Below are 26112 nucleotides of genomic sequence, written 5' to 3' on the forward strand. Positions count from 1 at the left end.
GAAGGGCAGAGCTGCTGCACATTTGTATTTCCGACAATTTTGCGTTCCTGGCTGAGATCACGATCCCATCTCAATCCAAAGGTTCAGAAGGATTCCCGTCCTTCTCTTTTTTGGCAAGTTCCTCCCCTGATTTTTTTTGCAGCTTGTCCTTCATCGCTCTACTCTTAGCCTCTAAATCTACCTCTAACTAGTGGTGGGCCACAACCGTCCCCCTTCCCACATGCAAATTCTGCCAAAATAAACAAACTTTGGACTGGATTTGCATCTGTTTAGAACTCAGGGTTAGCAACTTAAAACGACAAACGTTTGCAAGATCGACAAGTGCCTCTTTGCCCCTTCTTGAAAGTCAGTTTGGCTCAACCTTCATATACGGAAGAAATATTTCCTGCTCCAGTTCCTCGTGGTTTTACCCAGAAGCTCCTGCTGATCCCTTTTGAGTAATTCTCACTGAAAATGTAAACACGTTTATTTGGCTTTTCCTGGTGATTTCTCTGGCTGGTTTCTCCAGAGGCGGCGTTTTTCCAGAAAGCCGGACCAATTTATCTACAGTGTGCTGTCTTGCGTTCCCTTGCATGGTTAGCTGTGAGGGCCTTGGGTTTTCAGAGACACCAAATTGAAATGAAATTCGAGAAGGTGCTGAAGAAATTATCTCTGGAAAAGCTTCTCTTTCTCCTTCCTAAGATTTCCCATGTTCCAACCTCGGAGACAAAGGTGCTGAGAAAATTAAGCTTTGGGAAGTCCATTTTGGTCAACCCTCACAGAAAAGACCTCCAAGGTCCCTTCCAGCTCTATTCCGATTGGTTGAGTTAATCACGTCTCCGGTGGTGCTCTGTAGTTGTCGGAATTTATTTATTTATTTATTTATGAGACTTATATACCGCTTTAAGTGCAAGCACTCTCTAAGCAGTGTACACCAATAAGCAATGTATATATATATATATATATTTACATTGCCCCCAACAATCTGGGTCCTCATTTTACCTACCCCGGAAGGATGGAAGGCTGAGTCCACCTTGAGCCGGTGAGATTTGAACCGCTGACCTGCTGAACACAGTCAGCTAAAGTGGCCTGCAGTACTGCACCCTAACTGCTGCGCCACCTCGGCTCACCCTCGGAATTCACCCTCTCAGCTTTGTGCCTGCGTTTTCTGTCCAGGACCCGGTTGCTTCTTTGATTGGCCCACATCAGGCCAGCTGTTTTCTGGCTGGGCCTGGTGAGCGGGTGAATGGACGGTGTTGGGAGAGGCCAGAAGGGAGGATGGGCTCTGCAACCCCAGAGCTAGCACAGGCTCCCGGGGTTGTGTGTGAAGGGTGCGCCATGTCCGAACCGTTTCTAGCCTCTGTCCCCCCCCCCCCCCAAAAAAATAACCTGCACACAGAAAGGAGGAAATATAAGCACAGTTCAAGAAGGCAGAGATCCATTTCCTGGCGTGGTGTGTGAGCTCAACCTATTGGGGTCTACCAGGCATTAGGGTGAAAGAACCATAGTGGTTAGAATGCGCTAATGCAGGCTCACTCTGTATTCCCACTGCCAGCAGTTCAATCCTAACCGACTCAAGGTTGACTCAGCCTTCCATCATTCTGAGGTTCATAAAATAAGGACCCGGATTGTTGGGGGCCATAGGCGGACTCTGTAAAAACTGCTTAGAGAGGGCTGTAAAGCATTGTGAAGCGGTATATAAGTCTGAATGCTATTGCTATTGTTCTTCCCTTCCTTCCTTCCTTCCTTCCTTCCTTCCTTCCTTCCTTCCTTCCTTCCATCCATCCATCCATTCATCCATGGTATGTAATGGTTAGAATGCAGCATTGCAGGCTGACTCTGCCCACTGCCAGCAGTTCGGTCCTGACCGGCTCAAGGTTGACTCAGCCTTCCATCCTTCCAAGGTCGGTAAATGAGGACCTAGATTGTTGGGGGGCAACAGGCTGACTCTGTAAACCCACTCAGAGATGGCTGTAAAAGCACTGTAAAGTGGTATATAAGTCTAAGCCGTATTGCTATTGTTCTTCCTTTCCTTCCTTCCTTCCATCCATCCATCCATCCATCCATCCATCCAACCATGGTATGCAATGGTTAAAATGCAGCATTGAAGGCTGACTCTGCCCACAGCCAGGAGTTCCATCCTGACTCAGCCTTCCATCCTTCTGAAGTTGATAAAATGAGGACCCAGATTATTGGGGAGCAATATGCTGACTCTGTAAACTGCTCAGAGGGGGCTGTAAGAGCACTGCAAAGCGGTATATAGGTCTAAGGGCTATTGCTAAGGCAGTGTTTCTCAACCTATGGGTCGGGACCCCATTTGGGGTCGAACAACCATTTCACGGGGGTCACCAAAAAACGCAGTCCGCCATTTTTCCCCCCCTTTTCCTTAGCTGTGCTACTCCCTTTTATTCTATTGGTTTTTGAAAGCCAATAGAACAGACTCTCTTGAATAGAGTCTAATTCTATTGCAGTGGTTCTCAACCTTTTTAATGCCACGACCCCCAACCGGTCGTAAGCCAAGGACTACTCAACCGGTCGTAAGTCGAGGACTACTCAACTGGTGCAGCACCATTTGCAGAATGGGACTTTTGGCGGGCTCAGCAGGGCAGAGACAGCCTGGACAATTCCTATTGGCTTTTGAAGGCCAATAGAATTAGATTCTATTCGAGTCTATTCTATTGGCTTTCAAAAGCCAATAGAATAAAAGGGAGTAGCACAGCTAAGGAAAAGGGGGGGAAAATGGCGGACTGCGTTGTTTGGCGACCCCCGTGAAATGGTCGTTCGACCCCAAATGGGGTCCCCACCCACAGGTTGAGAAACACTGTTCTATTGGCTTTCCAAAGCCAATAGGAATTGTCCAGGCTGTCTCTGCCCTGCTGAGCCCGCCCAAAGCCCCATTCTGCAAACGGGGCTGCACCCGTTGAGTAGTCCTCGACTTACGACCGGTTGGGGGTCGCGGCATTAAAAAGGTTGAGAACCACTGTGCTAAGGGCTATCGTGGGAAAACGAAGCCGGATTTAGTGCAAAGTGTTATGGAGGTCAACAGATCTTGTTGCCTTCCCAAGAAGCTGCCTGCGAGGACAAGGAAGCAAAACACTACTTCCTTGGACCTCGCTGACCTGGTTGGGGGGGGGCAATATAATAGATTTAATCTTTAACGTGTTTTATTCTGTTTGATGTCTGGCTGTGCGGTGACAGTGACCCCTGAGAAGCCGCCCTGTCGCGGCCATAAAGTGGGAACACGGGCTCTAAGCTGCCCGGCAGACAGACGCATTCCTGCCTTCGTGATACCCCCGGCCATAAAAAAGCAGCTGTAAAACAGGAGTAATCATTGCAGAAAGCCCAATTTTTTTTTACTATTGCACTGTTCTCGGAAATGGAGCGATGTTTGGAGTGCTGTATCAGTGTGACCTTGGGTTTGAGCCAGGAAGGCACACGGGTGTTCTCCTTTGCCCTCCTTTTAGGAGGGACCCCGGGTCCCTTCCTAGCTCAGAGCACATGCCTGCCCAGGAGAAGGAGGGAGCACAGGGGCAGATTATCATGGGGGGGCAGATGCTACGGACAGGGGACAGGCTTGAGGCCGGTCCCCTACTTTCCCAGGCGGGGTGGGCTCCAGCAGAGTCAGCTTGTTGCCTCCCCCCAACAATCAGGGTCTTCATTTTACCGACCTCGGAAGGATGGAAAGCTGTGTCAACCTTGAGCCGGTCAGGATCGAACTGCTGGCAGTGGGCAGAGTCAGCCTGCAATGCTGCAGGTCGTAGCCCTGCGTTTTGAAACCAGTGGGGTGGCTCCGGGACACGTGGGGTTGAGTCTCTCCATCACCCCCGATCCAGCCACCTCTCGGCCTTCCTCATCTCTCCCCCCTTCTTTTCCGAACTGTGTTTCGCCTCCTTTTGTGAAGCCCACCCAACAGCGTAAACATTTGGCCTGCCGGAGCCCAAGACCACAGGAGTAGATCCCAGCTGCCCGGAAGCATCTTCCTAGCCATAATAACAGGGGGCGCTGCTCCCCAGGTGAATCTCCCTGGGTTAAAAGGGGGGCAGAGGAGGGGCAGCCCAGCCCAGATAGTCTTCCTTGCCTCCCCCCCCCTCCAGTCTGCTTCATTGAAAGAAGCAGCCCTGAAGTCTGTTTACAAACTCGAGGGGCTGTTTTTACAACACACACACACCCTCAAAAAAAAAAAAAAAACCAACAGAGGGGAAGCTGGTGCTTTTGCTCTCAGACCTGGCGCCCTTTGACCTGTCTGGGCCTTCAAGGGATGGGTCAAGCCCAGCTCCACTTTGGGCACCTGCCTGTTGTAACTCACTCACACACACACACACACACACACCCCCGCCCTCCTGCCGCCGAGGAGCCGAGAGCGGGCACTTCTCTGGGTGAGCGAGAGTCTGCCAAGTGTGCCACGCTCCCTTTCCTGCCTCCCATTCCGTCGTCGCAGCCTCTGACACCAAGAAACTGTACCACTATAAAACTTTTCCAGGCCTGCCTTCGTGTGTGTGTGTGTGTGTGTGTGTGTGTGTCTCAGAGGGTGCTGCCTGGGATGGGGGGGGGACGTGTCCAGTCCAAGTCCCTGGCAGGTGATGGGATGCCGAAAAGGGTTCGTTTCTGCTCTCCTCGCCTTCTTTGCCTTTGGCCAGAGAGGTGCCCGGGTGGCTGGGCAGTGCTGACTTGCCTCTGCCACCCGCAGGCCAGCTCCTCTCTCTCTCCAAACAGCCCCCCCCCCCCCGCATCCTAGGCATAAGGGAAGCGCTGGCACTGTCCCAAGAGCTGCCCTCGCCTGTAAGCACAATTGAGCGGGCAGGGAGGGACGGAGAGGTCTCTGTCCCTGCTGCTTCCAAAGGAGGAACGCACGTGTCCAGGCAGCATTGGAAGCACACATTCTTGTGGGATGAGTAAAAGAGAGGCCACTGGGGGGGGGGGCGTTTCTGGATGCCTAATTCAACAACTCCTGGGAATGCCTCCTCCCACCCGTCTCTGGGGGGCTCTTGAGCTCCTCCCTCACCTCCTCTTGCTGATGCTGTCAGTGCCATCTCTCCGCCCAGCCTAACTAGGGCTGACATCTTGGGGGGGGGGTTGTCCAGTGAGGACCTCCCCACTTTTGACCCTGACAGGGCAGCCTGCCCCGGTGTGCCTCGCTTGTGGCCCTTGGTCCAGCCAGCCCTTAGAGTAGAGTAGAGTAGAGTAGAGTAGAGTAGAATAGAATAGAATAGAAGAGAAGAGAAGAGAAGAGAAGAGAAGAGAAGAGAAGAGAAGAGAAACAGAACAGAACGGAATATAGAATAGAATAGAATAGAATAGAATAGAATAGAATAGAATAGAATAGAATAGAATAGAAAAAGGAATAGAATAGAATAGAATAGAATAGAATAGAATAGAATAGAATAGAATAGAATAGAATAGAATATAGAATATAGAATATAGAATATAGAATATAGAATATAGAATAGAATATAGAATATAGAATAGAACCTAGAGGTCTTCTAGTCCAACCCCCTGCTCAAACAGGTAAACCTATACCATTTCAGACAAATGACTGTCCAGTCTCGTCTTAAAAACCTCCAGCGATGGAGCGCCCACGATTTCTGGAGGCAGGCTGTTCCACTGGTTAATTGTCCTCACTGTCAGGAAGTTTCTCCTTAATTCCAGATTGCTTCTGTCTTTGATCAGTTTCCAACCATTGTTTCTCGTCCTGCCCTCTGGTGCTTTGGAGAATAACGTGACCCCCCTCTTCTTTGTGGCAGCCCCTCAGATACTGGAAGGCTGCTATCCTGTCTCCCCTATTTCTTCTTTTTTTTAGATTAGCCAAACCCAAGCCCTGCAGCCGTTCTTCGTATGTTTTAGTCTCCAGTCTCCTTTGATCATCTTAGTTTCTGGACTGTGTGGGCCTGCGGTCCCATTTCCAGCCTGACCTGCCACAAGCTTCTCCACCACCACCCCGTTCCCCCCTCCAGCTATCAGCCTGGACATGTTGCGCTGTCAATCAAACTCTGGGCCAGGCGCCAAGGCATCTCCTTCAAGGCGGGCCGGGTTCTGAGTTCACCGAGTTTGCCGGCGTCAAGGAGTGCGCGGCGCGTGTTCTCGGGTGCAAGCCGGGTGCGGCCCATGCCATGTGCTGGTGTGGAAGGATCCCGGGTCTGAAAATCTTCCACGGAGGCGGGGGGGGGGGTAACGGGACACAATTTGGTTCAGGACGTTCCCAGCCTCGTTATTTGACGCCTGCGGTGATAAACACGGTGCTTTGCCAAAAAGTCTTGGCTCCCCGCGGCTGTAGGAATCGTGGAAAGAGGGCAGAGCACAAACAGGGCTGCTCCCTCCTGGCCTCTCCCCTCGGCCTGCCTTTTTTCAGAGCCCCACGTGCCCAGCTGCGCCCCGTAGCTTTTAGTCGGGCCGAGAGAAGCCGGTGTGCTGAGTTTCAGTGGGGGAGTCTGGAAGTACGACTAGCGTGTTCTGGGCAGAAGGGAGCTGTTTGCAGCCAAGAGGGGCTGGCAAGCCGAGGACGGGCACCCTGGGCCCTGCCAGCTTCCCCCTTAGAGATCTCTGAGCCTGGGGGCAGGCAGGGGATGGAGGGATGGTGATGGTTTGGCCATGCTGGCCTCTAGGCGGAGTGGGCAGGTGCTTCACCCATGCATCCCAACAGAGGTCCTTGAGGGCGTGAAGACACTGCCATCTGCTGGCCGAAGCAGGTCTGGGCAACTAGAGCCCCTTTACGACTGGTGGACTTCAACTCCCAGCCTGGCTGGCCTCAGGAATTCTGGGAGTTGAAGTCCACCGGTTGTAAAGAGGGCAGAGTTTGCTTGTCCAGCCTTGTCTTAAAAAGTTGGTGCTAAGGGGAGGATGAAAGAAAGCAGAGCAGGGTGGGAGTAGAGGTGGGGCTTGGTCCCCAATGGGATGGCAGGGCCTGCCAGAGACACAAACACACACACACACACCTTGTCCATGGGCAGCTCTGCCCTCGCCATCCAACAATGGGCACCCAGGGCCCTGAATAACGTCCGTTGCATTTGTGTCAGGTTTAAACCCCGTCAGTTGTTTAGAGGCTGGGCAAGAGGGATGGGGCGAGGTTGTGTTTACCGCATGGCCGAAAGCCAGAAAGTGGATTCCTTCGGGGCCTCGTGGGGCACACCTCCTGCCCCCCCTCCACTTGTGCATGCTGAGGGAGCTTTGGGGAGAAGAGATGGGGACACCCCAGGGGCTTGGCCAAAGCACTTCTTTGGGGGGGTGGGCTGTTTTTCCCATTCGACTTGGTCGAAAGGCCCCTGTTGTGCCTGGGTGCCCTCCCTTCTCTGCCCCCCCCCTCAATGCGCGGGAAATATAGACTCGGACACAAGACCGGATGGCATCTCCACAGCGGCTTTATTCTGCAACCGGACGGCTGGACAGCTCTGCTCCTCACTCTCCCCTGAGGGTCTGACAGAAAAGGCTGTTAGAGGCAGTAGGGAAGGGCAAAGACAGAAATCTGCAGCTGCAAAGCGCTACAAGGCTGGTGGGGTCCCCCCGAGGCCATCAAGACGTTCCTCGAGGCTCAGGGAAGGGGGGGCAGGGACGGAGGCAGCAGCTCACCTTCTGGATCCACTCGTTGAAAGCAGAGACCCGGGTGAAGACGGTGGGCTTCTTCGGGGTGTTACAGCCCAACGCGGACACGAAGCTGGCGATCCCGTGGACGTACCATCGCCCCGCTACGCCCTGGCAGTTGAGGGGGCCGCCGGAGTCGCCCTATCACGCGGCACAGAGAGAGTCTCAGGCCCGACACACTCAGCTTTCTCTCTCTCCGATTCGGGCCCCCGCCTTGCCCCACAGACGACGATTAATCATGGCTCAAGGAAATTGGGAGAACAGAAGCCACAACTAAACTAACAGCCTTGGGGACGTCAAAGGAGCCTGGAGGAAGATGCACACCCACCCCCTCTGCTCTCCTCTGCCAGCTGGGATGGCCCGAGGCATCCACGGATGGGCCAGGCACCCCGATTTTAAGCAGGTGCCTAGCTCTTTGGAGGTGTGGAAGAGAATTCTGCCCTCTTTGCCCCTTGGGCTTATTTCAGCCGGCAAACTTCAGGAAAGGCCGTTTCCGCCTGCTTTCCGCTCTCAGGAGCGTTGGGGAGCCCCCAACGTTAAAAAGAAAGCAAGGGGTACGGTGCCAACCTTGGTGGGCCATCACCCTAGAGCAGCGGTTCTCAACCTGTGGGTCGGGACCCCATTTGGGGTCGAACGACCATTTCACGGGGGTCGCCAAACAACGCAGTCCGCCATTTTCCCCCCTTTTTCTTAGCTGTGCTACTCCCTTTTATTCTATTGGCTTTTGAAAGCCAATAGAATAGACTCTCTTGAATAGAGTCTAATTCTATTGGCTTTCAAAAGCCAATAGGAATTGTTCAGGCTGTCTCTGCCCTGCTGAGCCCGCCAAAAGTCCCATTCTGCAAACGGTGCTGCGCCAGTTGAGTAGTCCTCGACTTACAACCGGTTGGGGGTCGCGGCATTAAAAAGGTTGAGAACCACTGTTCTAGAGACATCGACTGCGGCACAATAAATGCCTTCAGGTGCTGCCTCCTTGTGGTCACATTTAAACATTACACAGATGCCAAGTTCTTCTCTTCCTCCTCCTCCCCCTCCTCCCCCTCCCCCTCCTGCCCAAATATTCCAATTCTCTTTCGCAATTTCCATTCTTCTGTCCGAGGGAGCCTTTGAAATGGGCTTTGAACCCGCAAGATTTTACTGATGTAGGACTCTCCCACTTGCCCTGTGGGGCTCAAGACTTCCCAAGGGCTGGCTGGGGAATTCTGGGAGTTGACGCCCGCACTTCTTAAAAGTCGCCAAGTTTAAAAGTCTACGGTCTAAATGCTTTCCTTTGGGCTGGGTGCCTCCACGTTTAGAGGGTCCTTCTGAGCTGGGGAAGGGGTACCTCTTGCTCTGCTCCGGGAGTTTCCGAGCCCAAAGAGCTTAACAAAAATATGAAGAATCGGCCCCAAAAACCACTTGTTTGACAGTGTCAGTACCGCCCATCAGCCACTAGAGGGCGGCATTCACCATCCCTTCCTGCTTTGAAAGGGGTTTCCTCTGTAGATTTATATTCCGTTTTTCTTGTTTTAACCTGCTGTTGGCTGCCTGTAGGGCAGCGGTTCTCCACCTGTGGGTCGGGATCCCATTTGGGGTCGAACGACCATTTCACGGGGGTCGCCAAACAACGCAGTCTGCCATTTCCCCCCCCTTTTCCTTAGCTGTGCTCCTCCCTTTTATTCTATTGGCTTTTGAAAGCCAATCGAAGAGACTCTCTTGAATAGAGTCTCATTCTATTGGCTTTCAAAAGCCAATAGGAATTGTCCAGGCTGTCTCTGCCCTACTGAGCCCGCCCAAAGTCCCATTCTGCAAACGGTGCTGCACCAGTTGAGTAGTCCTCGACTTGCGACCGGTTGAGTAGTCCTCGACTTACGACCGGTTGCGGGTCACGGCATTAAAAAGGTTGAGAACCACTGCTGTAGGGCTTGCCTGTGGAGCAGCCAGGCAGCCTGCCTTAAATTTAAGGAAAAGAGACGGTGTTCCTCCTTCCAGGCACCCCACTTACGTTGCAGCCGGATCGGATGTCTCCCCCAGCGCAGATCATGCTCTGCCGGACGGAGCCTCCCCACCAGTTGGGCTTACTGCAATGCTCGTAGTCCACCACGGGCAGGAAAGCCTGCTGCAGCTTGGCAGGCAGAGGCCCCCCAGCTGTGGAGGGAAACAGGGTCAGGCCTGCCTGCCAGGCCCCACTGCAGACCCCTGCCCCCCCCCCTGCCCCGGCGCGGAGAGCATCCCACATACTGGAAATACGTCCCCAGCCGGTGATGTAGCAAGGGTATTCGTTGGGCAGGACCATGTCTGGCGGGGGGAGGCAGGCCAGGCTGACTTTGTCATTCAGCACGGGCCGGTGGGAGAGTTTCAGCAGGGCGATGTCACTGCTGGAGCCGAAGAGAGAGACAGCCGTGAAGGTGGGACAGCCGTGAAAGGGCACCTTCTCCCCCTCCCGCCTTGGCCTACCCGCAGGACACACAGCTGGGTTTCCAGCCGGGATTCACGAAAATGTCTTCGGGCTTGATGGGGATGTGCTGCTCAGGCCCTTCCTCGACGGTGAGGTCGTACTCCCCCAGCACCACCTTGTACGTGCGGGATCTCCTGGGAAAGAAATCCCCCCCCTGGCTTTCAGAGGCTTTCAGAGGAGTGTGCTCTGACAGGGTCTGGATCCCCTTCAGACAGGAGGGGTCTTCTTTGGAAAAAGAGCCTAAGCAGGGCCAGGAGCTCTGACCTCAGGGTGGCAAGGCTGAAAAGGACGAAAGCAGGGAAAACTGGCCCTATAGGAACAGGGTAAGAGGAAGGGAGGGAGGGAGGGAGGGAGGAAGGAAGGAAGGAAGGAAGGAAAAAAGAAAAGAGGTGGAAAGAAGAAGAAAAGAGTTGGAAAAAGGAAAAGAAGGAGAAAACAGATGGAAGGAACGGAAGGGAGAAAAGATGGAAGAAAAGAAAGAAGAAAAGATGGAACGAAGGAAGGAAGAAAGAAGAAAGAAGGAAGGAAGGAGAAAACAGATGGAAGGAACGGAAGGGAGAAAAGATGGAAGAAAAGAAAAGATGGAAGGAAGGAAGGCAGGCAGGCAGGAAGGAAGGAAGGAAGGAAAGAGTTGGAAGGAAGGAAGGAGAAAAGAGATGGAAGGAACGGAAGGGAGAAAAAATGTAAGGAAGGAAAGAAAAAAGAAAAAAAGAGATGGGAAGGAAGAAGAAAAGAATTGGAAAAAAGAGAAGGAAGGAAGGAGGAAAGACAGAAAGAAAGAAGAAAGAAGAAAAGTTGGAAGGAAGGAAGGAGGGGCCTGACCCAGTGCCCCAGCTCAGAACCAAGATGGACCCCTGGGGGCTCCAAGGAGAAAAAGGGGGAGGGGAGGCTCCCCAAAGAAAAGGGAGGGCGAGGCTCCAGCAGTGCCCCAGCCACTTACGAGATGCAGTGGGCAGCTGTCATCACCCAGTCGGGGGTGATGAGGGTCCCTCCGCAGGTGTGCCGGAAGACCCCATCTCTCTCGTACTGGAGGGAGATCTGCAGGAAGCCAGAGAGGGAGACGCCGCCGGGAAGGGGGGACCTCACCCTCAAGGACCCCTGCTCCAGCCAGCTCCACAGCCGGGCCAGGCTTTCTCAGCCCCTCCCTGGGGACGCTGGAAGGGCAGCCCAATGGCCAGCCGGGCTGGGCCATTGGGCTCAACGGAGAGCTTCGCCTGTGGGTGCCCTTTTGCGCTGCTGGGGGGGGGCTGCCTTACCTGCCAGGGCCAGCTGTAAGGTGCAGCGTCCTTGCCGTTCACCACCCGGCTGTGGGGAGGGTAGGCTGGCCGCCCACACCCAGCAGCTGCGGAAGAGAAGAGAGGGGACTGAGACCCCCAGGCAGGGAGGCTGGGGGCTTAGCCCTCCGAGGAGCAGAGGCTTCTGATCTTTTCCTCCGAGGCAAGGCCAAGGGGCTAGGAGACCCGGGGGGGGGGTCCCAGGGGGGCAGGGGATGCATTTTTACCACCAGCCACCAACAGGACGGAAATCAGCAGCGTCAGCATCTTTTCCGAGCGGCGTTTGGGCACCTCCAGCCTTAAATACCCCCCACAGCATCCAGAGGGACCTTGGGCACAGATGTGACGGTGCCCACGGCTCCGGCAGGGTCAGCCACGACCTGACAAGCCGGCCGTTTCCCCAGGGACAGCAACAGCTGGCTCCTTGGCCAGACGCCGCCAAGGCCAGAAGCCGCCAAGTTGGCCTGGGGAAGAGACATTTCTTTCCCTTCGACAGGGCCCGATCGCCACCGCTTTTTCCCATCCCCTCCAGGAAAAAAAAAGAGGGATTTCTGGACTGGCTCCCAAGGGTATTCCTGGCAGACCCAGCCCAGAACCATTTGGGGTGCAAAAACCACCCTGATTTTTTTTCCCCTTGCTTGGAATTCGCCCGTCATCACACGATCCAGCCTTTGTTTGGGGCGGCTTATGTAACACGGGTTGTGTGCGTTTTTTTCTGTTTGCCCAGAACGACTTAACTTGGCAAGCTGTGTAAATCTGGAAAGGGTGTGAACACCACGTGGGCGCAACCCGCCCTGTGGAGGTATTTGGGGGTCTCCGGTTCCTTGTCCTCCTTTCCCCGTGCGGGAAACCCTCTTTCTGTCGGAGCCCCGATTTCACCGGCGGTCTCGTCTGTCTTAGGCCCCCCCCCCAGTGCTCAAAGCAAGTAGATCCAAGATGCCAATGCGGTTCAGTTAAAGCAGTGGTTCTCAATTTTTTTAATCCCGCGACCCCCCCCAACCGGTCGTAAGTCGAGGACTACTCAACCGGTCGTAAGTCGAGGACTACTCAACTGGTGCAGCACCGTTTGCAGAATGGGACTTTTGGCGGGCTCAGCAGGGCAGAGACAGCCTGGACAATTCCTATTGGCTTTTGAAAGCCAATAGAATTAGACTCTATTCAAGAGAGTCTATTCTATTGGCTTTCAAAAGCCAATAGAATAAAAGGGAGTAGCACAGCGAAGGAAAAGGGGGGAAAAAATGGCGGACTGCGTTGTTTGGTGACCCCCGTGAAGTGGTCGTTCGACCCCAAATGGGGTCCCGACCCCCAGGTTGAGAACCACTGAGTTAAAGCATGAGGAGTGGGCTTTGGGGTCCTGTGGAACAGGAGAAAAACTCTTTTTTTCCCTGGTGTCTGCCATCTCCTCCCTGTTGTTCGGTCCACCCTCCCCCAATGCACAGGGCCATTTGTGTTTCCTTCAATACCTTTGGGGTGGACTAAATGACCTCTGTGTACCTGCCATTCCTGCACAGGTGTGCATGTGTGCAGGTAGCCTTCCACTTACAACAGTTAGTTTAGCGCAGGGGTCTTCAAACTTGGCCCTTTTATGACTCGTGGACTTCAACTCCCAGAATTCCTCAGCCAGCGTGTCTGGCTGAGGAATTCTGGGAATTGAAGTCCGCGAGTCATAAAAGGGCCACGTTTGAAGATCCCTAGAGTAGTGACTACTCAAAAGTTACAAAGAGGGGACTGAGGACCATTTTCCACGCTGATTCCCACGATCACGTGATTTACATTCGGATGCTGGGCAGCCGACTCCTATTTACGACGGTCGCTGTGTCCCCGGGTCACGTGATCTCTTTTGCGACCTTCCACGGGGGAACCAGATCCACTTAACGATCGTGTTACTGCAGGGGTTCGGTTTGCAAACGTGGCGAGGAAAGTCGTACAATGGGGCAAAACTCACTTCACAAATTTCTCGCCGAGCAACTGAGTAAATGTTGGGCTCCGTCGCGGTCGTAAGCTGAGGACTGCCTGTGTAAGCGTCTATTCCAGCAGAGAATAAACTTAACGGAAACACGTCCCTCCAGGTAGCTGTAGGGGAGACACCCAGGAACCACTTTGGATGTTGGGCATCAGTCATGCGTTGTCTTGAGGGGGGGCTGCCTCTGTGCAAGCCAGCCTCATGCCCCCCCGCCAGAGGGGGGAGTCACAACTCCCCCCCCCCAATCAGCGTAATTATTTGTCCAAAGGGCTTAATATGAAGGGGGTCGTTCTGACTGCCTCTGTGGATCGGACCCCGGTTGGGTGTGTTTCACATCTCCGGCTTTGGGGAGAACATCCAGAGGTGCCCCACCCCCCAAATTAGGACAGCCTGTCTGAAGCATCTTGTGAAAAAGTGGGTGGGGGTCCCTGAAGGTCCTGTTTGGTAGCAATCCAGGTGTATTGTAGACTCCCCGAAGGCCATCGATCAGTCGCTCAGGTGAACTTGTTTATCCTTCTTTGTGACAGGAGCCTTTGGTGACTGTCCCGGCAGAGAGGTCCACAAGCGGCCCCTGACCCCAAATGCAGCTTCCGTCTGGCCTTCTGAGCCCCCCACCCAGCCCCTTCCCCTGCCGGCCCACAGAGAGAGAAAGACCAGCGAGGAAAGGTAAGAGATGCTTCCTCTTCTTTAGTGTGGTGTTGATTTCTCTCTCTCCCTCTCCCCCCCTTCCCTCCCTTCCTCCCTCTCTCCCCCTCTTCCTCCCTCTCTCCATCCCCCTCTCCCTCCTCTCTCCCTCCCCTCCCTTCTCCCTCTCCCTCTTTCCCTTCACCTCCCTCTCCCACCCTCCCTCTCTTCCTCTATCTCTCCCTCTCCCTCCCCCTCCCTCTCTCCCTCTTCCTCTATCTCTCCCTCCCTTTCCCTCCCTCCCTCTCTCCCCCTCTCCCTCCTCCTCTCTGTCCCTCCCCCTCCCTCCCTCCCTCCCTCCCTCCCTCCCTGCCTTCCTCCCTCTCTCTCTCTCTCTCTCTCTCTCTCCCTCTCTCCTCCCTCCCCCCTCTCTCTGAGCTTAGAGCAGTGGTTCTCCACCTGTGGGACGGGACCCCATTTGGGGTCGAACGACCATTTCACGGGGGTCGCCAAACAACGCAGTCCGCCATTTTTCCCCCCCTTTTCCTTAGCTGTGCTCCTCCCTTTTATTCTATTGGCTTTTGAAAGCCAATAGAATAGACTCTCTTGAACAGAGTCTAATTCTATTGGCTTTCCAAAGCCAATAGGAATTGTCCAGGCTGTCTCTGCCCTCCTGAGCCCGCCAAAAGTCCCATTCTGCAAACGGTGCTGCGCCAGTTGAGTAGTCCTCGGCTTACGACCGGTTGGGGTCGTGGCATTAAAAAGCTTGAGAACCACTGGCTTAGAGGAACCAGCTTGAGATTTATGGCCATCAAGAAGATGAAACACACGTGTTAGGTGGTCTGTGTAGAAATTAACCCCCAAGAGGGGTATATATTTTCATAAAAAAAGAAGAGCAGATGAGTTATTTCCTGGCATTCGGAAATGAAGCTTCTTGATTTAGCTCTCTCTCTCCTCCTTAAATTTATGGGGTTTTAAAAGTGTATTTGTGTATTTATTTATATCCCGCCTTTTCTTTATGCTTGTCGTGGGCCTCCGACACGGGAACTCTTTGTCCCGTTACTCCTTTGACAACGGAACACGTGTCCTGACTAGTGACCCTCTTTAAAAGCTAGTAAAAGGTTTCCCCTGCGTTTGAACCTTTGGTGAGCTTCTGCAGGCATCACCCCGGCGTAGTTCTGCAGAGTTTTGCACCCTTCATCCGCCCGGCTCAGAGAGGGTGAAGAGATCAGGAAATTGACGCCCCATTGTGGCGTGTGTGTCCCCCCCAAACACAGTGGCACCCCCTGGATGACAGCGGAGAGGAGAGGATTTGAACCGGACCAACAAAAGGACAACCGTGCTGCCATCAGGAAGACGTTTATTGTGGTGGTTGTTTTTTTTTTTAACACACACACACAAAGAACTCAATCTGGAAATGCCAGCCCTTTCTGCTTAAGGTGAATAGCTGGAAATGACCTGCAAGGCAAAAAGCAACGACCTGGGATTAGGGAGCGTGCGAGGGCGCTTGTTGGTGGAGTGTGCAAGAATGGCCTGACCCACAAGGCTGGCTTTCTCTCCCTGACCCAAAGGGGACAGAGGCTGTTGATTGGGCAGGTGGAAAAGGAGAAGGCCGTTTTGAAGACCGCGGCATCACTCAAGCGCAAACGTCGAACCGATTGTCCCGCTTGGAGGCAAAGGGACGGACACCAGGAACTCCGAAGGGGGCAGCAACTGGGCAGGGGGGCTCTCCATCCCACTCACCCCCCCCCCCCGATATGGGGACTGGGCTATACCTGCTCAATCCAGGGGATGAAAGCCGAGACCCGGGTAAAGACCGTGGGCTTCTTCAAGGTGTTGCAGCCCCATGCCGAGACGAAGCTGGTCACTCCCTGAACGTACCACCGGCCGTCTGCAGCTGGGCAATTGAGGGGCCCCCCGGAGTCACCCTGAAATAGGCAGTTCATCCTCAGAAGCTTGCTGGGGTGTTTTTTTTTTTATCTCCCTAAGCTGCCTGAAAAGCTTGTGAGCGGCAGGACAAGGGCGTTCCTCAGCCCGTGCAAATCCCGTCTCTCTTGGAAGTGGCTGCTGCTTACAGAGCCCCCCCTGCTCAGGGACAGGATTCTCGGAATGGTTTCTCCAGCAACTGAGCCTTTTGCCCAGACACACAAAGCTGGAAGGGCCAGAATGCTGCATCCAGTTTTGGTTCACCACGATGTAAAAAAGATGTTGAGACTCTGGAAAGAGTCCAGAGAAGAGCAACAAAGACGATCAGGGGACTGGAGGCTAAAGCATATAAAGAACAGTTGCTGGAATTGGGTATGTCTAGTTTAACGAAGAGAAGGACGAGGGGGGACAGGATAGCCATGTTCCAGTATCTCAGGGGCTGCCCCAAAGAAGAGGGAGTCAAGCTATTCTCCAAAGCGCCTGAAGGCAGGACAAGAAGCAACGGATGGAAACTAATCAAGGAGAGAAGCAACCCGGAACTAAGGAGAAACTTCCTGACAGTGAGAACAATTAACCAGTGGAACAACCTGCCTCCAGAAGCGGTGAATGCTCCAACACTGGAAGTTTTAAAGAAGAAACTGGACAGCCATTGGTCTGAAATGGTATAGGGTTTCCTGCCTGAGCAGGGGTTGGACTAAATGACCTCCAAGATCCCTTCCAGCTATTATTATTACTATTACTATTATTATCACTATTATTATTATTATGGATCATTGAACAGTCAGCCAGATGTTCAGGCTGGATTTGGCATTTTTGTCTACCTATCGAGTCCTTACCCAGGACCTGGGATAGGCAGATGGGGATGTTTGATGGTATTACAGATATGGTCATAAGATGGAAGCAGTTCCTAATAAGGCCGCCTTTTGCAATTGACTAATAGCGAATTTGTCAATGCCAGTGGTGTTCAAGTGGTGCTCCAGTTGTTTTGGGATTGCACCCAAGGCGCCTATGACTATTGGTACTACCCTTGCTTGCCTTTGCCACAGTCTTTCTATTTCTATTTGTAGGTCTTTGTATTTTGTTATCTTCTCCAGTTCTTTCTCTTCTATTCTGCTGTCTCCAGGCACTGCCACGTCCAGTCTCCAGACTTGTTTGCCTTTCTTATCGACAATTGTTAAGTCTGGGGTGTTATGTTGTTGTTGTTGTTGTTATTATTATTATTATTTCCCCGCAATGCCAGCGGGGTGGCAGTGCCAGGCCTGCTAATCCAGGAAAGGAGTTTCCAGCTTCCTCTGCCCGGATCTCAGCACACATCTCTGAACCCCAGACTGTCTCCCCTAGACTCCTACGAGCCTCTACTCACGTTGCAGCCAGCTTTGATGTCCCCACCGGCACACACCATGGTCTCCTTTACCGTTGTTCCCCACCAGTCTGGCTGGGAGCAGTGGGGGTAATCCACCACTGGCAGCAGCGCCTGCTGAAGGTTGCTAGGGATGGAGCCTCCAGCTGCAAGAGAAACGACACTCGGCGAATGGCTTCCCTCTTTCCAGCACCCACCTTCCCGTGCCCACCTCCCCCCCCCAGCCAGGACCTACTGTAAAGCGTGCCCCAGCCAGTGATGTAGCAGGGATCATAGTTGGGGGGCACGTCTCCTCGTGGGGGCAGGCAGGCCAGCTTCACCTTGTCGTTGAGCACAGCCGGGCGGGAGAGTTTGACCAGGGCAATGTCATCTCTGGAAGAAGTGCCAGAGGTTTTTTTTGGAGGGGGGGACTTTTTCCTTCCTCACCTGGGACTTCCTTTGCAAGAAGACACCCCCCCCCCTCTGCCTCCATTGCCGCAGGGGTGCTTCTACTCACCCGCAGGAGATGCAGTTGGGGTTCCAGCCGGGATGCACGATGATGTCCCCAGGGTTAACCAGGATGTACTGTTCTGAGCTCTCATCCGTGAACAGGTTATGGTCACCCAGGACGACCCTGTAGCGATACTGTGGACTGATGGGAGGGGGCAGCGGGGTGAGATCGGGGGGGGGGCTGGACCTGCTTCAGCCCTCTCGGTGAGCAGAGGCACCTCCCTCCCCCAGGAAAGGCTGGGGCAGAGGGGTTCCTCTGCCCGTCCTGCGCCGAGTCCCCCAGCCCCAGCCCCGGGGTGCCCGAAGGGACTCACAAGATGCAGTGTCCGGCGGTCATCACCCAGTTGGGGTGGATGAGGCTCCCCCCACAGGTGTGGTAGAAGTAGTCACCAGACTGGTACTGCAGGGACACCTGCAGCAAACAAGAGGTGGGTGGGCTGTTACTGTCAACCCTTCCCCCCCCAGACCTTTCTCTCTCCCTCCGGAGTGTGCTGCATTAGCAGTTCATGATCTCTGCTGGGGGGGGCAGAGAAGCCCCCCCCTCTTTTCCCTGCCTTTCTGGTGGGGCTATTTGGAATGGGGGGGTGTCGCCTCACTTACCTGCCAGGGCCAGCTGTGAGGAATAGCTTCTTCTCCATTGACTACCCTCCCGGTTCGGACGGGGGAGTAGGAGGGATCCCCGCAGCCGTGGGCTGTGCAGAAGGGGGGAAAAATCACACCAGGTAGTCACACGGAGTTGCCTTGGTCTTCCTGGCCACTCACTCTCTACATGAGAGTGAAGACACCCCCACACACATTCACACACTCAGTGAAATACTAGTCAACCTTGCGCAAAGAGTCGGCTAAAGATTTCGGGGGTAGCCACTGCCCAATTGCTACCCCCCCTTCTGCAAACGCCAATTCCATGCCTGGAGCTGTGCAAAGGGAGCCGGTGTGTCTGCTTCCACAGCAGCCTGACACCCCCTTACCCCCCTACACACACCCCTGCCTGCTTTGCCTAAACAGCCCTTCACCCGCCAAGGGCTGGCCAGAGCCAGGCCCCCCAACTCTTGGGAGCGAGGTTCAGCGGCCCTGGAGAAAGGAGAGCCCCCCGGCCCAGCTGAAGGAAGCAGAAGAACCCAACCGCAAAAGATTTGCCCGGCTTGGGAGCCTCGTTCTCCGGCTTTGCCAGGAGCCCGTCAAGGTGCCCCGTAGCCCTGCCCGCCCCTGCCCGGGTGCTGGGCTTTACCCTCGGCGGCCAGCAGGAACGCGACAAGGAGTCTCCACATGCTGATGGCAGAGTGGACAGAGGGAGTAGCTGCAGCCCCTTTTATGCCACCCCTTCCGAGTCCAAGGGCAGGGTTTAGCCTTGGGTCCCTGGCACCTATCTGCCCCCTGGAGCCACAGCTGTTCGGAGGACAAGGGTGGGGGGGCCAGGGGCATTTCTGGGGCACTGCCAATCCGTGCTGGCAGGGCAAGGCCCCGATGGGCCCACAGCACGAAGCTCTTACTCAGGTTAACGTCTCTCTGGGGCCAGGAGGACTAGAACCTTGTCTCAGTGTGGAGAAGGGACCAGCTGCGCAGAGACAAGGCGCTCCGTACGCAGAGGGCCAAGGGTTCCAGGGCTGACCTGCCCCCCCCCATGGGAAGAGACCGGCCTCTCTCCAGCACGTTGGACTCCAGACCCCATCTCCCCCCCCAGGCTGTCACAGAGAGAGAGAGAGAGAGAGAGAGAGAGAGCGCCTCTGAGCATCAGCAGAAGGCCTCTTCTTCGACATCTGCAGAAAACTAGAGCCAGGGAGAGGCTGAGCTGAAGGGGCATTCTCTGGGCCGTCTCTCTTGGCATCTGTAGCAGCCAAGCTCTGGAAAAAAACGCTCGGCTTTCTCTTTCATGGCCTTTCATGGTAATGTCGGTGTCTCTTCGCCCCCCCCCATTTAATACGCTCATTCAAAGCCTGACTAGCCGAGGAAGGAAGAAAGGAGAAAGATCCTTAGTCAGATAAGAAAGGGAGGTGGCCGGTCACCAAACCCCCCCCCCAAGAAGGGGGCGGTCAGTTGGCCAAAGCCTTGCCCGGCTGGGGCTTTTCCAGTTTCCAGGATTCGGGCTGCTGTTTGGGGATTTTTCCACCAAAAGAGCCGGATCCCAGAGACGCAGCAGTCCCAGACTGGGGGTGGGGGGCTTTCAGAAAGTGCTTGGTGGGAGACCGGGACGTGCTTCAGCTCTTCTGGGGCCTCTAGAGCCCAGCTAGGGTGTCCCTGAAGACTTCCCCCCCCCACCTGCTGCTTCTCCTGGCAGGGCCTGGGAGCCCAGCAGATGGGCAGGTTATCTAAGAAATCATTAACCTGCTGGAGCAGGCAGGAAGGTGACTCTTGGAGCACGGGGACAGGGGGGAGGAAGGGGGGTGAAGAGGGAGGGGCAAGGGCAGGGGAGGGGGACATGAAGGATGGCCCGTTTTTGGACCCCTGGTCCTTCCCTGGCTCAACGGAGGCTGAGCACCCAGGACTGGACGGTTGTGCCACTTCCATTTCCAGAAAGACGGCCTCCAAAGGGGCTTCCGGGGGGGGGGAAAGGGTCTGTTTGAGTCGTGGGGAGGGGTCTCCTCCCAAAGGGTCACGCCCCTCACTTGAGCCAGAGGGCCTCGAGCCGCCGAGGGGCTGCGTCAAGTGTGGCTCAGGTGGCAAGGCAAGCGTGCCAGCTTTAGGGCTCCCCGTGGGACGTGCCGAGCTGCCTCGCCTTCCCACAGGTGTGCTTCTGAACAAGCCACCATGGTGCGAAGGTCCAAGTCCGGCCCCCGGGGAGCCACAGCGACACACGGCGCCAGGCGGCTTTGCCACCCTCGGATGGCCGAGATCCGTGCGCCAGGAAGCCATGTCTGGGCAAGGCTTGCACGGTGGCCACTCCTGTCATTTCTCCCGTGCTCAAAGGTAGACTGCTCTTGAAGGGGTAGGCTCCCTTCGTAAGAGCCAGCAGGGGCCGTCATCTCTGTCCATCTGTCCTAGCCATGATCCGGGATCCCCGGGCTATGAGAGAGGTGAGGCTTGCGTTGCTGGTTGTCCTAAAAACCAAGCCCGTTTTTGAGCCCTCGGGCCTCCGAGGTCCCCCAATGCTGTTCTGAATGGTGGTGAGCCCCAAGATCAGGGGTCTTCAAGTTCGGCCCTTTGACGACTCGTGGACTTCAACTCCCAGAATTCCTCAGCCAGCGTGCCTGGCTGAGGAATTCTGGGAGCTGAAGTCCACGAGTCGTCAAAGGGCCAAGCTTGGAGACCCCTGCCCAAGATGGTGCTTCTGTCTCCTCCTCCTCTTCCTCCTCCTCCTCCTCCTCCTCCTCCTCCTCGCCTTGCCCCACGCCATCTGTTTCAGGAGGCCTATATAGGCCTTCTTGCTTGCTATTTAAAAACAGCTTGCGCCAACGAGCGTTTGCTTGTAAGGCAGAATTTTTCCTGTTGCCCGCTTCCTTCTCCTTGGCATGCTTCAGTCCGGAGATCTATTCCAGGGAAGAAGAGTACGGATCTTTTTTTTTTACACCCGCTTCTCCGAGGCCCCCGTTTTCTAGAGGAGAAGCAAGTGCCAGGTTGTGGCAGGTTCCCGTTGGGCAAAATAAGGGCCAGTTTGTGCATACTCAAAAGCAGAGACGTCGCCCTGCCAACAAAAGTGCGTATAGTCCAGGCCGTGGTTTTCCCAGTTGCAATGTAGGGCTGTGAAAGTTGGACCGTAAGAAAGGCCGAGCGCCAAAGAATGGAGGCCTTTGAACTCTGGGGCTGGAGAAGACTCCTGAGTCCCCTGGACTGCAAGGCGATCAAACCGGTCAGTCCTAGAGGAGATCAACCCCGACTGCTCTTTAGAAGGCCAGATCCTGAAGTTGAGACTCAAGTACTTTGGCCACTTAATGAGAAGGAAGGATTCACTGGAGAAGAGCCTGATGCTGGGAAAGATGGAGGGCAAGAGAAGAAGGGGATGACAGAGAATGAGGGGGCTGGATGGAGTCCCTGAAGCAGTAGGCATGAGCTTAAATGGACTCCAGAAGATGGAAGAAGACAGGAAGGCCTGGAGGAATGTGGTCCATAGGGTCATGATGGGTTGGACACGACTTCACAACTAACAACAACAAGTGCAAACGTGGAGGCTGGCAGCTTTTCTGTCCATTTGTTGACGCTTCTGTTGTGGTCATCTCGAAAGAGCATCCAGGACTGTGTCTGCAGTGGGCAGAGCTGGCTTCTGCGTCTGGATCTGTCTGAGGTACCTGGGCAATTGCCTGGCCCCTCCTCAAAGAGGACTAGGAGCAGCTTTTTTTCTGAGAGGGTAAAATCCCTACCGGAGGGGTTGCCTCCTCGGGATGACCCCCAGCTTCTGGCCTGGTCACCTGGAGGGGGCAGCTGTGCCCCACAGAGGGTCAGATTCACAAACTGTCCAGAGACTTTGGTCACTGAAACATCAAAAGTGCGTAAGCGAAGGACCCCGTTGCTCAAATGAGGGCACCCTGATGGATACCCTGCCCCAAAGAAGAGCAAGAAAAGGCATAGATTAGACTAAAGCAGTGGTTCTCAACCTTATTAATGCCGCGACACCCCCCCACCCGGTCGTAAGTTGAGGACTGTTCAAGAGAGTCTATTCTATAGGCTTTCGAAAGCCAATAGAATAAAAGGCAGGAGCACAGCTAAGGAAAAGGGGGGAAAAATGGCAGATTGTGTTGTTTGGCGACCCCGTGAAATGGTCGTTCGACCCCAAATGGGGTCCCGACCCACCGGTTGAGAACCACTGGACTAGAGAGACCGGGCGGGTTCCCACCACTTGCAGTTAACCCGTGGGACACCCTGCCACAAGATGGAACCCCCTCTCGTGCGTTTGGGTGGCATCCCAGGGGGAAGACTTCACAGCTGCCAGTCAAACTCCTAGATCTGAGGTCTTCAAACTTGGCCCTTTGATGACTTGTGGACTTCAACTCCCAGAAGTCAACGCTGGCTGAGGAATTCTGGGAGTTGAAGTCCACCAGTCATCAAAGGGCCACGTTTGAAGACCCCTGCTCTAAAGCAATGTTTCCCAAGCTTGGCGATGGGTGGACTTCAACTCCCAGAATTCCCCAGCCAGCGTGCCTGGCTGAGGAATTCTGGGAGTTGAAGTCCAGAAGTCATCAAAGGGCCAAGTTTGAAGACCCCTGCTCTAAAGCAATGTTTCCCAACCTTGGCGACTTTAAAGATGGGTGGACTTCAACTCCCAGAATTCCTCAGCCAGCGTTGACTTCTGGGAGTCAAAGTCCACCAGTCATCAAAGGGCCACGTTTGAAGACCCCCCTGCCCTAGATCAGAGGCAGCCTGCCTGTCCTGGATGTCTAAGCAGGGGCGCCCCCTCTCGAAGACTAGCTCAGAGGAGGAAGAAACAGCCTTCTTCCCGGAGAGGCTGAGAGAGCAGCGTCGGGGGTGGGCTAGATGACCTCCGGGTTCCCCTTCCAACCTGACCCTCTTGCCGTCGGGCCAGTTTCAAGGAGGAAGGCCGGCCTGGCGGGGCGGGACAGGCGTGTCCGGCGTGTCCAGGGAGCGTGGGGTGTGTGTGTGGGGGGGCTTCCGAGCCCGCCCCGCCGCCGCCGCCACCGCCTCCTCCCGCGCCCGTCCGCCGGAGAATCCAGGCCGGGTTTGCCGGAGCGCCGTCGGGGCGGGGCCAAGAGTCCCGGGGAAAAAGTTTGGCTGGAGCTGGCGCGGGCTCGCCCTTTCCCCGCGCGGAGCAGCAGCCAGGCAGCGAGCGGCGGCAGAAGCGGCGGCAGAAGCGAGCAGGGCCGGTCCGGGAGGCGAAGGCGAAGCTTGCGGGACTCGCCCCGGGAGCCGCGATGCTCCTCCGCGGCCGGGCGCTGGTGGCGGCCGTCTGCGCCGCGGCGGTGCTGAGCGTAAGCGGGGCAGGGCTGGGGGTGCCCGGGGGTCGCGCCTAGGACAGAGCGGGGGGGGGGAGGGAGGACGAGGGACTCTAATTTTAAATGCGGCGGCGGCTGCAGCGGCTTCCATTCGTGGCGCTGGGCTGCCCGCCCGGACTTGGCTCAAGCCGGGCCCGGCCTCGCTCGCCACGTCTCGGGGCTCCCGGCTGGAGGAGAGCCGGGCAGTTGCCGGCGCCGCTCCGCCTTCCCCGGGGACTCCCGCGCAGCCCCCGGGGCCAGGCTGGCGCTGCTTGCCGCAGGGGAGAGCGCTCCTTGCCCGGCCCGGCCAGGGCTTGGCGCTCTCCTCCGTCCCTGGCCCGGCAGCTCCTCCGCTTGGTGGCCCGGACGCCGTCGGGCTCTGCTCCCAAGGTGGGCAGCCGCCGTCCAGGCGGCTCTCCGGCCCTGCCTGCTCCTGCTGAACAATGGGCGCCCTTGTGCCTGACTTTTGGCGGGGGTGGGGTGGGGGGATCCCACGGCTTCCCGGCCCCTCCCTGGACGGCCGGGCTGAAGGGCGCATTCCTGACGGGGCGGGCGGCCTGCCCAGTTGCAGCCTTGTGGGCAGCCTGGCTGAGGGTGCAGGAGGATGGGGCTGCGGTCTGAGTGCACAGGATGGGCGCTGGGCACCCCAGAGGCAAAGATCGGCCCCGTTTGACAAGCAGATGGCACAGTGCTGGGTTCCCCCCCCCCCCCGTGCCCAGCCTGCTGCCTGGGCACGGCCTTGCTTGGCCCTGTTCTCCAACTGGTCCATGCCACCTTCTATTCTGGGCATTCAAACCCTTGGGCAGGCGTCAGCCACAGACGCCACACGGCGCCTGGTCTCCCTTGCTTGCCTGGGTGGGAGAAGAGTGCTGCTAAAACTGGGTTAGATTTCTCCCAGTCCAGTCTCTTGTGGACGATTGTTTCATCTCAACCCTGTTCGTCTTTGAAGGTGTGTGTGTGTGTGTGTGTGTGTGTGTGTGTGTTATGCTGCTCCAGAAGATGGGCTCATTTGGGAAAGCCATTCAACCGGTAGATGACTTTTCCATGTTGCTCAATGGGGGGGGGGTGTTGATCGGTTTAACACTGTATTCCAGACTGCCTGCCGTTTGTCTTTTGCAGATCACAAGGCGATCAGAATAACTTTCCTATTCTGCACGCCTGCTTTGATTTTCTTGTGTACTGGTTGCGAAAGAAGGGGCTGGTTTCCGGCCCATCACATTTTGGGAGGGGTCCCTGAGCAGTCTTGCATCTCCTGGGGGGGGGGGGAGAAAACAGTTAACCTAGGTCAGGGGTAGGCAACCTCGGCTCTTTTATGACTCATGGACTTCAACTCCCAGAATTCCTGAGCCAGCTATGCTGGCTCAGGAATTCTGGGAGTTGGTCCATGAGTCATAAAAGAGCCGAGGTTGCCTACCCCTGACCTAGGGGTAGGTTTGGTTGTAGAGCATTTTGAGCCACATTCTCCTGGGCGGGCAAAAAGGCGAACGTGGCTGCCTCTTGTGCTCTGTCCAGTTGTGGGTTGCGGTGCTCCAAACAAGGTCTTTTGTGTGGTCCTATTTGCAACCTTCATTCATTCTTTGGGTGCTTTGAGGATTCTCAGTGGGGTGAGGAAGTGAGGGACGGGAACCTCCTGCCGTCAGTGAGTCTGGAGACACACACAAGAGTCATTTTCAGCTGCTTCGCTGCTATACCTGTCAAGCACCCCACCTGGGATGGGATGCTTTGCCCCCCCCCCGATGACCTGCACCCCCTTTCCCTCCTAGCACTCCGCAGGTAGACCCAGTTCTCGGACGGGGCTCCCTCTGGTTCCCTCTCTGCCCATGAGAGCTTCCAGATGCTGGAGGCAGGGTCTTTGGGGTGAGACCCTTTTTTTTCCTCCACGGGAGCACGTTCCTTTGGGGGGGGGAGGCTGCTTGCCAAACGTGCCTTCCCCTCCACTTCCTGGGTGTGTTGTTTCGATGCAAGGGGTTAAGCTGGGGAGGCCCTTTTGCTCTCCCCCCCACCTCCCCGCTGGCTGCAAAGAGGGCAAAGAGCACAGCGAGGAATGCTCGATAAGCAGGTTGGAGGGGGTGGGACCACGGCAGGCAGCCGTGCCAGTGATGCGGTGGGGTTGAGGAGGAGGGAAGCCCGGCTGGAGGCAGCTTCCCCACAAGCAGGGCTGGCAAGCAAGGCCTCCTCGGACCAGGCTCGCCCCCCCCCGAATCCTCCCCTGTTGAGTGGCTTTCTGTCCTGGCAAGGGTGGGGCCTGGCCTTGGGCCCACACCTGTGGATCCTCCCCACCAGCTGTTTGGAAAAACCTCTTTCCAGGGGTGTTGCCTTGCTTGCTGTTGACCAACACCCCCCCCCTTCCCCGTCCCCCAGTCTCCGGCGGAGTTGGACCACTGCCCCTAATCACCGGCCACTCCAGCGCATTTGAAATGAGGCCGGAGGAGGCAGTTATAACTGGCCCCAAAGCAGCGGCCTCCCGTGGGCATCAAAGCCCTTTTGACTGGGCGGCTGGGAATTCTCGGAAGATGCCTTCTTTTCCTGGTGATATGGGGGGGGGATCTAGTCCTCCTCTCCTCCCCACCCATCTCTCCCTGTGCCTGCGGTGGCTGCTATTTCTGAGTGAGCTCAGAAGGATAATTTAG

The 26112-nt window shown here is 55.7% G+C and overlaps 3 protein-coding genes across 16 annotated transcripts in view; 1 reads left to right on the top strand and 2 right to left on the bottom strand.

Moving 5' to 3' along the window:
- The window catches only part of HSPG2 (heparan sulfate proteoglycan 2), a 110122-nt gene that overhangs the window by 5415 nt on the left and 78595 nt on the right, over positions 1-26112 (top strand). For 10 of the 14 annotated variants that reach the window (XM_039367729.1, XM_039367731.1, XM_039367730.1 and 7 more), the window contains exon 1: positions 23289-23479. In XM_039367729.1, coding sequence (XP_039223663.1) covers positions 23423-23479 — 57 coding nt within the window. In that variant the 5' untranslated portion in view covers positions 23289-23422. Of the gene's footprint in view, positions 1-13752; positions 13892-23288; positions 23480-26112 lie in introns of those variants that run through there. The other 4 variants (XM_039367739.1, XM_039367741.1, XM_039367742.1 and 1 more) reach the window with 2 other exon arrangements.
- On the bottom strand, positions 7311-11562 carry LOC120319189 (chymotrypsin-like elastase family member 3B). Its single transcript, XM_039367744.1, has 8 exons — positions 11490-11562; positions 11245-11330; positions 10929-11026; positions 9988-10122; positions 9772-9908; positions 9536-9678; positions 7540-7692; positions 7311-7386 (listed from the first exon to the last, which is right to left on the bottom strand). The coding sequence occupies exons 1-8, from the start codon at positions 11527-11529 to the stop codon at positions 7369-7371; spliced, it is 810 nt and encodes a 269-aa protein (XP_039223678.1). The 5' UTR covers positions 11530-11562; the 3' UTR covers positions 7311-7368.
- On the bottom strand, positions 15193-18924 carry LOC120319188 (proproteinase E-like). The gene is made up of 8 exons (XM_039367743.1): positions 18853-18924; positions 18225-18316; positions 17939-18036; positions 17632-17766; positions 17371-17507; positions 17139-17281; positions 15625-15777; positions 15193-15307 (listed from the first exon to the last, which is right to left on the bottom strand). The coding sequence occupies exons 1-8, from the start codon at positions 18890-18892 to the stop codon at positions 15284-15286; spliced, it is 822 nt and encodes a 273-aa protein (XP_039223677.1). The 5' UTR covers positions 18893-18924; the 3' UTR covers positions 15193-15283.

Source organism: Crotalus tigris, unplaced genomic scaffold (genome assembly GCF_016545835.1).
Source record: "Crotalus tigris isolate CLP2741 ecotype Arizona unplaced genomic scaffold, ASM1654583v1 scf7180000020588.15403103151:6194809, whole genome shotgun sequence".
Taxonomy (NCBI): domain Eukaryota; kingdom Metazoa; phylum Chordata; class Lepidosauria; order Squamata; family Viperidae; genus Crotalus; species Crotalus tigris.